Source organism: Canis lupus, chromosome 23 (assembly GCF_003254725.2).
Source record: "Canis lupus dingo isolate Sandy chromosome 23, ASM325472v2, whole genome shotgun sequence".
NCBI classification, from domain to species: domain Eukaryota; kingdom Metazoa; phylum Chordata; class Mammalia; order Carnivora; family Canidae; genus Canis; species Canis lupus.
The window spans coordinates 30,656,247-30,669,477 of record NC_064265.1 but is presented as its reverse complement, the minus strand read 5'-3'; the positions used below and the strand labels follow the sequence as shown (position 1 = coordinate 30,669,477).

The window sequence follows — 13,231 nt, the reverse complement described above, 5'->3', positions numbered from 1 at the left end:
GCCTCTTCTCTAGGTCTGCCCCAGGCACCTGACCGTTTCCATCTCTTCCTTCTCCTCTTTTTCTTTGTTCAGGGGCAGCTTGCCTTTTGGGAGACACATCCCTTCAGAAGTACCTGACCAAGGCCCTTTGTCTTGCCGGTTCTCCCTGGGTTGTAGTCCTTTAACTGGTATGTGTGGCCAGAATATACTCATCTGGGGCTCTTCCAGGAAGGGGATGTGTGAGTGCAAAAGGCAGATGAGGCTTTGGGTTTTCCTTAAGATCATTTGGTTTAAAAAAAAAAAAAAAATCATTTGGTTTAGGCATCCTGCTACTTCATAGCCTTTGTTGGCTGCCTGTAGAGGTCATGAGTTGTCTGAATGTTGGCTCTTGAACTTTCATGAAGCCTAAAATGGTGCTCAGTCTGCCCAGGTTCAGCAATGCATTGGGACCCAACCTAAGTCAGGTAGAGTAGCCTCCATTCTGCTTTTTCCACATATACCTCCTCACCTTAGTGTGAAAGGCACTGAGCCAATTCCCTTATTTCTGTGACAGAAGAAGAAAGAGACAACTCTCATGGAGGAACTGAACAAGTCCACGAGGTACCAGGAGTGTGCTCAGAAAGGCAAGTGGGTCTCAGGGAGACCCTTCAGATACTCATGTGTCCGAGGCTTTTTCAGTCCACTTGAATATCCTAGATAACCCCAAAGCACAAAGTAAACATAGCCACCAGCTAGCTTTTTGCTTTCATCAGAGGCAGGGCTGCAAGAATCTAGTTCCACTGCCCAGGGAGAGAGGGTATGAGACTGGGCTAGGTGTGTCAGTCAGTTCTGAAGGTGCCTGAGCACTCAGTTGGGGGGAATGTGTGGACAGGACCTCCTCTGTGCCTATACCTGTTGATTGAAGAGCATTCTGCGAACAGAAGCTGCCTTATCTTTCCTTGAGACCACAGCATGATTTGGGACTATGGCCAGGTGGCACCTGTGAGCTTCAGTCACAGGCCTCCTGGTACCATCAAGGCACAGCAGCTCAAAGTCTTCTTGCTTCAGATCTTTAGCCCATGCTTCAGGGTTCTTTCCTGTGGAGAAGGAAGGTCAGTCAGCCACAGCTTCAGTCAAGGTGCCCTCCCCCGGGGGCTGTGACCTAACTAACGATGTCTGGGAGAATCACAGACATAGGAAAATGAAATAAAACTTTAAAAATAAAACAGAAGAGAAAAATTCATGGTTATAAATTCATAGCCTCTCTGGTTAATGCCTTTTCAGTCCTGTTAAAGGGCAAAGATTTCTTAAATAGGTCTGACAAAGCACTAGCTAGAAAGAAGGCTGATTAAAAAAAAAAAAGAAGAAGGCTGATAAATTGAACCACATTAAATATTAAAATGTTCATCATTAAGACATCATTAAGAAAATGAAAAGGTAAGCCTTTCAGAGAGAAACAAGATATTGTCAATACATGTAGCTGACAAAAACTTGTATCCAAAATATATAAGGAATGCCAATAAATTAAGAGAACCAGACATGCTTTAATAAGTTTCCTGGTTGCCCAACTGGGGAGTGACTTCCCGGCAAACTCAGATTTTTTCCAAGGGAGGAAATGACAGCACAAGCACACACCTTCAGTGTTCTGGAAGACGGTCGTCTCCTTCACAAAGGCAACATCTCCCTTCTCAACCAGACACCTGTACAGCAAGGGTTAGGTCAGGGAGGATCAATAGGAGTGGGAGATGGAGACACCCAGGGGGAACCACCGAGAAGATCACAACCCCTCCACCGGAGCCCCCAGGCACACTGCACACTGACCACATCCACACACACAACTAACACTCAGCTGTCCCTGAGAATTAGAGGGGAACAGTAATAGAAAAAGAAACCTGCTTATTTTTGTTTCTATTGTCGATAACCACTGTTTGGTTCCTTATTTTAAATACTGATTGGTTTCTCCAAAGAAGAAGTTTGTGTTCTCCTATTAACAGGCATATTCAAGGATGACTCTCATCAGAGATTAAAATCAGCGTGGGAGACATGATCTTGACATAGTCTTTTCACATCCATATGTCTAGTCAGCCTTAATGATCACTAGTTAATATGCATCACTAGATATGTGTTCACACTTAATACCCAGAAAAACATTTCTCTGTGTTTAAAGTCCATTCCTTATGAGAAATGTTGAATACAACATTAACAATCAGTTCTACGACATCCAGTCAGTTGGCAGTTGACATTAATGATTCATTTTCAGGAACACCTCTCTGGTTTTCTCTCTCTCCTAACTTCAGGTCTCTCTATACTTAGCTAGGATCAATTACTCTCATTCAATTTTCCTAAATTCCCTTTGCCCTGTTTCTTTCCTCTTCCTGCTCTTCATCTAATTCCAGGCCTGAATATGGATGACCGTCCGCCTCAGGTGTGTCTGCACCTCAGCAGGGAGGCAGCAGACCAGACACCTTCGTGATCGTTAACTTCTAGGCCTTCCTGCTTTCCTTGCTCTACTCTAGATCTGTGATTCTCACATATGGGCTGGGATCAGCAGCATCGGCACCAGCTGCGAACCTGTCAGAATTGCACATTGTTGGGCCCCACCCCAGACCTACTAGATCAGAAACTTCTTGGGTGCGGCCCAGCAAGCTGTGTTTTAACAAGCCCCCTGAGAGATTTGGTGCCCTAATGGTGAGAACCACTGTTTGAGAGGGCCACCTCCCTATTCTATAGAGCAATGACCAAAATGTTTTCCAGATTCCTGCATGCCTCTGTCTCTCCACATACCCTCTCAGCAGCACTCACTCTGACAGGTGCTCCTGCTTCCCAGAGAAAACAGATATCATTACATAGGCTTTCTTTCAGCCTCCCTCTGCCAAATCTGTCCGCCCAAGTCTCTAGTGCTCTTCTCCTGCTCTCTAGGCACAAAGAAGGAGTGGAGGTCTCCCTCCCAACAAAAGTGTCTTTCCCAGGTACCCTGCATCCCATCCCCACCCACACTCTTAGGCACCTTCCCATAGTTACCCTCTTTACCTTGTGTAATTGGAGTCTTTCTCCATTCACTGGGCTCTTTTTATCAGCATTCATACTTCTTTTCTTTTTTAAAAAGCAATAATCTCTATCTTGATCCCACACTGCTCTTAGTGATGGGCCTCCCTCCCCCACTCATCCAAACACTTAAAAGGAATCATTGCACTTTCGATCAGCACCCCTTCACACCACCCTCACTGACTCCTGCCAGTCAGCTTATGGGACTGACTGTTGAATCTGCTCCCACCAAATCCAGGGGCCAGTTTGCCATACTCATTTTATTTGACCTCTCAAGGTCATCCTTTCCCAATTTGAAATATCATCTTTGTTATACACCAAATATAATGTATCCATGTATAAATAAGTCTTTGAAGTCTATTCTCTCCCACTGGTTTGTCATTCTTGCATGCAAACCAGTATGTACTGATCATAGTATTACAGTATTACATTGTATTATAATGTGATTTTTATATCTAGGAAAACAAAATTCCCCTTGTATAATTTCATTTAAAAATTCTTGACTCTTGTTTGGTCTTACTTTGAGAACTGACTCCTTCCCCCCACACTCCCCAATCCATCTGGTCACAGCTAAAACTAAAACTAAAACTTTACAATGCAGCTTTGCTGCATGAGTTATGTCAACACGAAGCCTTCACTGGAACTGGGCTGACAGTCCCATTTCCTGAGAATTGGGATTTTTTACATTGTGGTCTGTGTTTGACTGCTTCTTTATAACTGAGAAGCTAATAATAATGCTAGTCACAGACATTTTCTTTCATGTAGACTGAGAAATAGAGAAAACTATCCTGCAGGAAAAGAGAAAATGAGGCAGATGTGAAGAGGGAGAGAAGGAGGAGGAGGAAGAGAGAGAAAAAGAGGAGAAGTAGAGAAGGACAAAGAAGGAAGAGTGTGTTTTCTTATGCTAAACATTCATTCTGGAATTCTAATTTAACTAGGTGTCCTCAATTTCATCTGGCAACTCTCACCTTGAAGTATCTTGGCTGATTTCTGAGGCTCAAGTCTCAGGCCTTATAAAGAGTAAGCACCTTCGGTTTTTTCACTTTCAACAAAGAAGACTTTGTTCATTTTATTAAAGGGAAAAGACATTAAACAAGTAGATAAAATATATAGTATTCTAAAGAGTGAAAATGCTTTAAAAATATAAAGCAAGAAAGAGGGATATGAAATATTGGCAAAGGCATATGTGTGTGTATGTGAAATTATAGTGGCTAGGAAAGACTCCCTGAGAAACCCTAAAGGAAATGAGGGAACTAGCTATGACATGAGTAGGAAGAGCACTCCCGATGAGGTAAGACCACGAGCAAAGGCCCTGAGGCAGGAGAGTTGATAAAATCACTGAGGCCATAGAGAGAAGTTCAAGGACAGAGCCTTGGAACACACCAACATGCTGAGGGTAGGAAAGTAAGGTGGAACCAGCAAAGAGACTGGAGTGTAGTAGCAGGAGAAGGAGGAGGGAATCCAAAGACTGTGGTGTCCTGAAGCCAAGGAGGAAAATGCATCCATGGGGAGGAAGTGATCCATGGTGCCAATAATGCTGGTAGATGAAGCATTGCAAGGACCAAGAAGTGGTCATTAGATTTATTTACCAACACAGAGGTCATTGGTGATTTAGAAGTGCAGCTGGCAGATGGTGATGAACCAAAGGGGGTGTGTGGTGGGAATATGCACCAGCAATGAGAAGGAATGAATTCTGTAGGTAATTTTAAAACAATAATAAAACCAACTCCACTAGTTGGGGGTGAGAGAGAGGAATAGACTCTTAAACTGGGTTCTGAGGAGACTGAAAGGAGAGAAATTGGAGCGAGGATATTAAACTCCTTCAAGGAATTTTATTTTTGTTTTTTACTTTTTTTAAGATTTTATTTATTTATTCATGAGACACAGAGAGAGAGAGATTGAGAAAGAGAGAGGCAGAGACACAGGCAGAGGGAGAAGCAGGCCCCATGCAGGGAGCCCCACGTGGGACTCGATCCCGGGTATCCAGGATCATGCCCTGGGCTGATCTAAACAGTTGAGCCACCTGGACTGCCCAAGGAATTTTATTGTAAAGAGAAGAAGAGAAATGGGAAGTTGTCGGAGAGGAAAGTGAAATCAAAGAAAGATTTTACTTATGTATTTATGTTTAAGATGAACAAAACAGCAGCACATGTAGATGCTGGTGGAAATGACCTAGTAAAGAAGATGTGATGGTGCAGGAGCAAGAGGGAAGAAGTGCCAAGCAATGTCTTTGGATGGGTTGGAGGAGAGGCTGGTGCAGGTCCAGGACAGGGCTGAGTGAGGTGACCCAAGCAAGCGGAGGGAGGGCAGTGTCTGTGGGCACAGATGCCATATAGGGGTAGATGTGGCAGTGAGACACTGTGGCATTTCTTTGGACTGCTCCAGTTTTCTCAGGTAAAATAGGAAACAAAGGAATGACAGATGGAGGGAGATGTGTTGGAAGACTGAGGCAAGGAGAGAGTATGGACTCATCTTCTAGAAGAGTGCCTGGGGAAGGGACTAGGCACATGTGCACATTTGAGGTGGGTTCTCCTTGCTTTAATAGGGGGGAGAGGGTTGGGTCAGGCATCCCAGCAGTGAAGACACCAAGGAGTGGAACTTTGGACCTAACCAATGCCCTGCTTCAGCCAGGAGATCTCAGGCAGGCACTTGAGGCTATGCACGGGGGAATGATTACTGTGGTTGGCTGTGGAATGGACGCTGGGTGTGGAGAGGAAAAGGACATGAAGGGGAGACAGAATGGAGAAGAGTTTACAGGATCTGTAGGTCACAAGTCTGTAGGAATGAAGAGCTGTTGGAGTCAGGAAACCCAAGGGAGTGAAAAGGCAGGCAGGAGGTAGTGGGGGGAATGAGCCATCAGAAGCTAAGGTGGTTCTGTGGGTATCCAACCTCATTTAGGGAAGAGGGCAAGTTGTGTTTCAAGACAGAGTTCTGACCTTTCTGGGTCCTCTGTGATATCATATTAGTACCTATAAGACCATCAACCCTAATACCAATGCACTTTCCGATGTAAAAAAACAAAACCAAGAAACAACCCCACACACACACATGCTACTTTAGCCTAAGTTTCATGTTTAGCATACATGTAGTGGGATCTGTGGAAATATGTCATTATGTATGGCTTATGAGAGATAAAACTTTGGTGATGGCAGGACAAAGTCATCTGGCAGTGTGACAAATAAAGGGGTCCTTCCTAGATGCGTACACATTCTCTACACAGCAGCCAGAAAACCCTGATCCACACCACATGCTTACTGCCTCAAAGTGTCCCATGCTGCTCAGCATCCTTAGAAGTAAATCTATCTCCTTGGTCAGGCTGATAGGGCACTGAGACATGTCCAATGCCACAGCTCCGGCCTCTGTACCCACACAATCCACTCCCTCCCATGCCCCACTTCAGGGCCTTCTTTTCTGGCCTCACACACAGCATGATTTGTCCCACCTCATGCCTTTGTCCTTGCTGTTCCTTCTTCCTTGATACTCTTCCTCTGTATTTTGTCAGGTCTGATTCCCTCTCCATATTTAATTCTCAGGTCACATGGTCCCTTCTGCTTGCTGAGGCTTTCCCTGGCCACCATTTTCAAAACTTTCCCCTACCCAAGTCACTACTACACCAGCCCCCTTGGTTCCTCTGTAGCACTTACCACAGTCAGGAAGTGAATGGCCCTCATGGCCCTCATTTATATGTTTATTGTCCTGCTCTCCCCATGAGACAAGTGCAGGGGAGCTACATGTGTCTTGTTGCTGCTACCCCTCTACCTAGACCAGTACCTGTCACATAGTAGGTGCTCAATAAAGGTTTCTTGAATGGCCGGAGGAGCACAGGAATACCTATTTTTAAAAATGTACTCATTAGGGACTCCTGGGTGGCTCAGTGGTTGAGTGTTGCCTTTGGCTCAGGTCGTGATCCCAGGGTCCTGGGATTGAATCCTGCATCAGGGTCCCCAGAGGGACCATGCTTCTCCTTCTGCCTGTGTCTCTGCCTCTCTTTGTGGGTCTCTCATGAATAAATAAAATCTTAAAAAAATAAATTTTAAAAATAAAATAAAATTTACTCATCAGCCAGGTGTAAGAAGCACATGTCCAATACTCCTCCTCTAACTTTAAACTGGAACTCTGAAAGGTTCTGTGACTTGTTCACATCATACAGAAGAAAAGAACAAAAGTAGAACCAGGGTCATGACCCTGCACCCGTTATTCTTGCCTCTCCTCAGGTGCCCTAAGTCAGCTGGTCTGCAGAAAAGTGTTCCAGAAAGGAGCTGGTCTTGAGTCCTTGGGGCTAGTGGGAATTTGCAGTTCTGTTTTCTAATTCTGGTTCCTCCTATATGCAGCACCCAGATTCTGGGGCGGTAGAAAAGGTGAAAAGGACAAGAAGTTCACTGGATTGGTGCCAAAGAGAAAGGTGCTGCACGGATACTACTCACCTGAATGCTCCACTGAAGCCATAGTATCTCTCATGGTTGTTGGGAGCACATGTGTGGGCTGGGTTGCTTCCACCACTGCACAGAGCACAGAGATTTGAATTTGGATCAGATCCAGGGGCACAGCTTTGACTGAAGAATTCATCTGTGCAGAAAAACACAAGAGGTCAGCTCTTCTTGCCCGTGTTAGCAAGAAAGCTGCAGAATTTGTCTCTAGAACTACCAGAATGGTGTAAAGACACATTCAGGTGTTTGGTACCATATTATTACAAATAAGAACCTTTTGCAACTAGAGTAAAAGGGGACTGGCTGAAGTTGGCACAAGGGTCTATGGGATAGAAGTGACACAGGGTGGAAGTATGGAAGGACAGACACAGATGTGATCCTAAGAGAGTAAACAAAACCAAAAGCCCTACCTGGTTGATACCCACATTTTTCCTGACCTCTGCTATCCTTACCCTCCCTTATAAGTTATCCCATCTTGATCCAAATCCAGGAAGGGGCCTGAGAGGCCCAGCTGCCAAGCCCTGGCTGGACCCCAGGGCACTGTGGTGAGGACATCACATAGGCCCCACGCTCCTGGAACTCAAGTCCATGAGCAACAGTCATAACTCAAGAAGCCACGCCAGTGAATCTGTACCCCCACCCCCTACTCCAGCTTGCAATGGGAAAGACGAATATGGTTCTCTAGAGCTACAGGTAAAGGAATCTGGTACAGGCCTGGAAATCAGGGAGAGGCCTCAAGTCGAGAGATGAAGAATGAATAGCAATTACTTAAGTGATGGGTGAAGGGACAAGAGTTTTCCAGACAGGGAGGAGCATATGTAACGGCCTAGGGGAGGCATTGGGGTGGGGGGCAAAGGCACAGAAAGGTTAGTAAGAGTTTATTGGGCTAGGCCCAAGAGTGAGTTGGGAGGAGGCAAGGTCCAGACCTGCTTTTGCTCCTTTGTGTAAGTTTTGTTCTTTATCCTTAGAGAAATGGGGAGCTTCTGAAGGGCTACAGCAATGCTGGACCAAGGGTAGTGGGCAGGATATTTCCAGAACTGCACTTTGTAAAGATTGGTCTACCAGTGGGAATGGAATGGAATGGAATGGAATGGAATGGAATGGAATGGAATGGAATGGAATGGAATCCAGGGAAGATATGGGGTGCAGGCAGCAGGTTACTGTAATAGTCCAGGGGAGATGAGGGCAGTTTGGACTAGAACAGCACACATTGGGAGGGAGACAGTGGAGGGACTCATCACTGCTAATGGATTGGTGCATGGAGGATGACAGCTTGGTTTCTAGCTGGGGCTAATGGATGGACCGTAGGGTCCTCCACCAAGCTAGGCAGCTCTGGAGCAGGCTCAGCAGAAATTATGCATTCTATTTAGAGCTTAATTGCTTTTGAGATATCCAACTAGATAGCATTAATAGGCAGTTCAATATACACAGGTGTGAAGGTCAAGCAGGGATCTGTGCTAGGGATAAAGACACAATAGTTATCAACATATAGATACAATAGTAATAATAGCAAACATTTATCTAGTGCTGGCTATATGCCTAGTTTTGTATATATAATATTATTTGTTTAGATGGCAAATGAGGCTGTAGTCATGGATGTGAGTGCCTGTGGAGGAAAAAGTTGCTTTAAGGAAGTGAAACATGTATTAACCAGACTGGGAAAGGGGACTTTGAAGGGGCAGGAGAAAAATCAATCCAGTGTGTTTTCACAAAAGCCAGAAGATAGTGTTTTGGGGTTATCTGAAGAAAGAGAAGCCATGGAGTAATGGACTGGAGCATGACATTCCAATTCAGCAACATGGAGGTTACCGGTAGCCTTGACCAGAGTCCTTCTATGGAAGGACACAGAGAAGCCAGAGGACAGGAGTGGAGGGGTGAGTGGGAGAAGAGTGGCTCAGACCACGCTGTTAAGAAGCCTGGCAGGAAAGGTGGAGGAGAAACAAGTCAGAAGCTGGAGGAGACTGCTGAGCAAGGGAGGACTTTTAAAGATGGAAAACACTGGATGTGTTTAATGTTGAAAGAAATTATTGGCTACACTAGAGAGAGAAGTAGTAACCCAAGGTATGAGGCACTCGGGAGGGAACCAGGGGATGGGCCCACACCCAAAGTACAGGTGGAGGGAGGCTGAGCAGGTACAGCCATGAAGAAGCCCTCAGCTTTGGCCAGGGGATGGTGACGGGGAAACTTTCTGACCATTTCAGTTGTCTCTTGCTGCTGAGATGAATCATCTGCTGAGAAAGGATGGTAAATGGGAGTGGGTTGGAAATGTGTGGACAGTGAGGACATTAGGATGATTATTGGGAAGTGTGGGGGTGTGGAGTGGCGACACAGTGAGGGTATGACTCTGAGGGGCCCACTGAGGCCAGCAACTGGGGCATTTCCAGCGGAATGAACCACTCTGCCCCATGACTTCTCCAGCCATGTTGAGCTGCAAAGGTACAGAGAGTGAAGAGAGCAGGTAATAGGGTTCATGCAGAGGTGAGATTTGTCAGATGCCTGGGGAAAGCAGGGGACCAGGAGCCTTTTAGGTATTGGCAAGAGTGCTGCTAAAATGATCAGTATGAGAATCTAAGGAAGATAAGTGAAAAGGCACCAAGTGAAAGGACTTGCTGGTACATGATTTTCAGTCCTCACAAAGCAGCCAGTCTGGTTTCTATGGGAAAACAAAACACACACACACACACACACCACTCTTGCTCTACAACTGACTTGTTCCCGGAGCCAGTTGTAACACGTAAAGGCTAGGGTATTTCCCTGATATCTGCCCTCTAGGCCAAGCCACTCTCAGAAGGAAGGAGGTTAGGGGAAAGGGGAGCACCTGCTCATAGAGAGATACAGCTCACCTGTAATAGCTGCCCAACTCTTGACCCCACTACCCGTTTATGCCATCCTTTGGCTTTCCGTGCCATTGAACTGATTCCTGTCCTACACAGGCATAGGCGCAAGGAAGGGGCTGGCCACATCGCCTCCCAGAACACACTTACCAAATTTGCAGGACCCAGTTTTGTTGTATATTAAACCCATGGGGATGATCCAGCCTGCAGAAGTACCAACTGCAGGGTGGCAGGACTTCTTGCCTTGCAGAGAGTACCAAGTGAGGGAGGGATCTGATTTCTTAATCACTGCCACGACGTAATGACCTTGCAAGAGAGATAGCAAAATGCAAGTTGAGTAGCTCCAGGACCCTCTGAAAATGTATTCTAGGGCTGCTACAGTTAGTGCCTGCCTGCCACTCTCCCAGGGGAGGGGGAAGCTTGAGTCCCTCCCAATAACTATCATTATTAGGTATGGGGCCAAAAAGTCTGACACTACTGCTCTCCAGGCATGTCTACATACATATATCCAGAAATATTTACACACATACTTCATACTTTTTCATTGGAATCCTGTTATACATTCTTTACAGCAAGATGCTTTGTAATCCCTCTACTGGTGGGCATTTATGTTGTGACCCATTTTGCCATATTACAAATAATCTACATAAATCCTTGTACATATAAGTGTGCTTCTGTTGAAATCCAAAAGAAAGAACTTTAATAACTTCTTTTTTATTTTATTTTTTTAACTTCTTTTTTAAAGTTAAGTCTGGGCACTTGGGTGGCTCTGCCTTTGGCTCAGGTTGTGATCCCGGGTCCTTGGGAGAGGGAGTCTACTTCTCCCTCTGCCTAGGTCTCTGCCTCTCTCTGTGTGTATATCTCACGAATAAATAAATAAAATCTTAAAAACTAAAATTAAGTCTGATTTTCTAGATTTATGATAACATCATTTTCTAATAGTGGCGATTGACTCTCTTTTTTCTCCAATATTAGAGATATTTTTCTAATCTTTTAAATCATACTGCATTCATTTCCAAAGCAATACCAAGTGTCTTTGTTGGGAGTGGGCCTTTCTTCTCTTATTCTTGATTCTATTGGGAACACCACTGATACTTCATATATTCTTATCCCAATACTCTACAACTGAATTGTGCTTATTGAGTGAGGCCTAAACAGCAAAGCTGAATTTATAAGAAGATTAGAATCCTAAATCTTCAGAATTAGAAGATAATGTGATCCTCCACCACCACTCCGAACCCCCCTCCCTACTACACTCCCTTTCTTGCCATTCTGGTTTAGGTTTCTACATATTCAAGCCTGGAAAAATTGGAAGTCTGCATTGCAGGTGGAAGACCTGCCTTGCCAGTTACTTCCTGAATAACCTCAGACAAGCCACTTATATCTAGGATCCTCAATTTCTCCTCAGTAAAATGGTGACAATGATACCCATGGGGAAGGGGGGTTATTTGGGGGATCAGATGTCCTAATATGGGCACACTGTACAGTATTAGGATAGTATGGGGGGAGGTTACATTGCTGGGTTTCAGTGGTGCTGCTAGTGGCACAAACCGCACCAGAGCCCCTCTCTCAGTGCAGCAAATTCTCCTAAGGCCACAGCAAACCCTTGCTTGCCAAACTGTGCTCTGTTACACCATTCCAGCAGCCAAATACATTAATAGTGCCTTTCTGGATGTGTAACTATTCCTGCACAAATGGCATTAATTATTACCATCCTGTGTGTGTGTGTGTGTGTGTGTGTGTGTGTGTGTGTGTGTGTGTGTTTGGGGTTGATCCCTCTCTGTCTCTACTCAAATCTAACCTTCTCCATCACAGCCAGTCACCCTAAACTGTCTTCTAAGCATCTTTGCTGACCTGCATTTGCCTATTACTGCAGTTCCTGGAAATTTCAACCATTCTTGAAGCAGAGTTCTTTCTGACTTCATGTATTCTATAATCGATAGAGGGCATGGCTTATGAAATACCAGCCCTTATTGTTGGGGATAAGACACAAGTCACTGAAGACTGTTAGCCATAAAAGCAGAAGGGGAGAGAGACAGCATATCATAGGGCTTGACTCCTGTTGCACATGGAGGGGAGCTGCTGCAGGGGAGCAGCTTTGCACTCTAGCGGCCTTGGTGGAGTGTGGGGCTGCAGGGCCTCTGTGACCCTGTGCTCAGCAGGGAACAGAGATGTTGCTGGTGCTGTGGTGGTCCAAACCCACCCACCTCTCCCAGTCCACCTGTCTCATAAGAAACTCCAAACCCAAGGATGCACTTGTTTTCATCTCAGGATCCTCTACCACAGTTGTTTTTCAGCCTCCATGTGCATCAGAATCAGCTGGAAGGCTTGTTAAAACAGAGCAGTGGCCTCATCCTTGGAGTTTCTGACTCAGTAGATTTGGGACGGAGCCCAAGAATTTGCATTTCTCATAAGTTCTCAGGTGATGCTGATGCAGCCAGTCCAAGCACCACACTAGATTGAGAAACACTGCTCTGTTTTCCAAAATTAAGTACTTCGGGGACAGATACAGACCCTCCCTGCTATGTAGAGATACAAATGGGAGAACTTGTCACCTAGTCTATTCTAAGGACAAGACCAATTCCTCTGTCAAAATCAGCTGGCTAAGAGCCAAAGGGTTGAGTTCATTTTCCTCCTCCTCTTCATTAGAGCATCTATGACTCTCCTCTCATGAAGCCTCCACTTGGCCCAGAAGTGCTAGGGATGGGCTCCTGCCTCCTGGTACAGAGAAGGCAGGCAGCATGTGACAAGGATAGGGTGGTGTGGGAAGGGCAAGGGGCTTCCAGTCACACTACCTCTTATCAAGCCTGGGTGCAGCCACTCCCCAGCTGTGTGGCTCTGGGACTCACTTTCCCCATCTACACAACACGGGATGATGATGCCCACATCCTAGAAGATTGCTGAGGAGAGTAGACGGGAATAGTGCAAGCAGGGGTCCTTTGTTGACTGTAAAGTACCCCACAAACA

The 13,231-nt window shown here is 45.5% G+C and overlaps 1 protein-coding gene across 2 annotated transcripts in view; it reads right to left on the bottom strand.

Annotated features, from left to right (window-relative positions):
* Nucleotides 1-13,231, bottom strand: part of LOC112661065 (inhibitor of carbonic anhydrase-like) — a 39,023-nt gene that overhangs the window by 1,805 nt on the left and 23,987 nt on the right. Inside the window, exons 12-15 of one of the 2 annotated variants that reach the window (XM_025448928.3) lie at nt 10,415-10,570; nt 7,428-7,569; nt 1,594-1,658; nt 871-1,055 (exon numbers count right to left, since the gene is read on the bottom strand). In XM_025448928.3, the coding sequence (XP_025304713.1) occupies nt 871-1,055; nt 1,594-1,658; nt 7,428-7,569; nt 10,415-10,570 (548 nt within the window). Of the gene's footprint in view, nt 1-870; nt 1,056-1,593; nt 1,659-7,427; nt 7,570-10,414; nt 10,571-13,231 lie in introns of those variants that run through there. The other variant, XM_049099811.1, reaches the window with a different exon arrangement.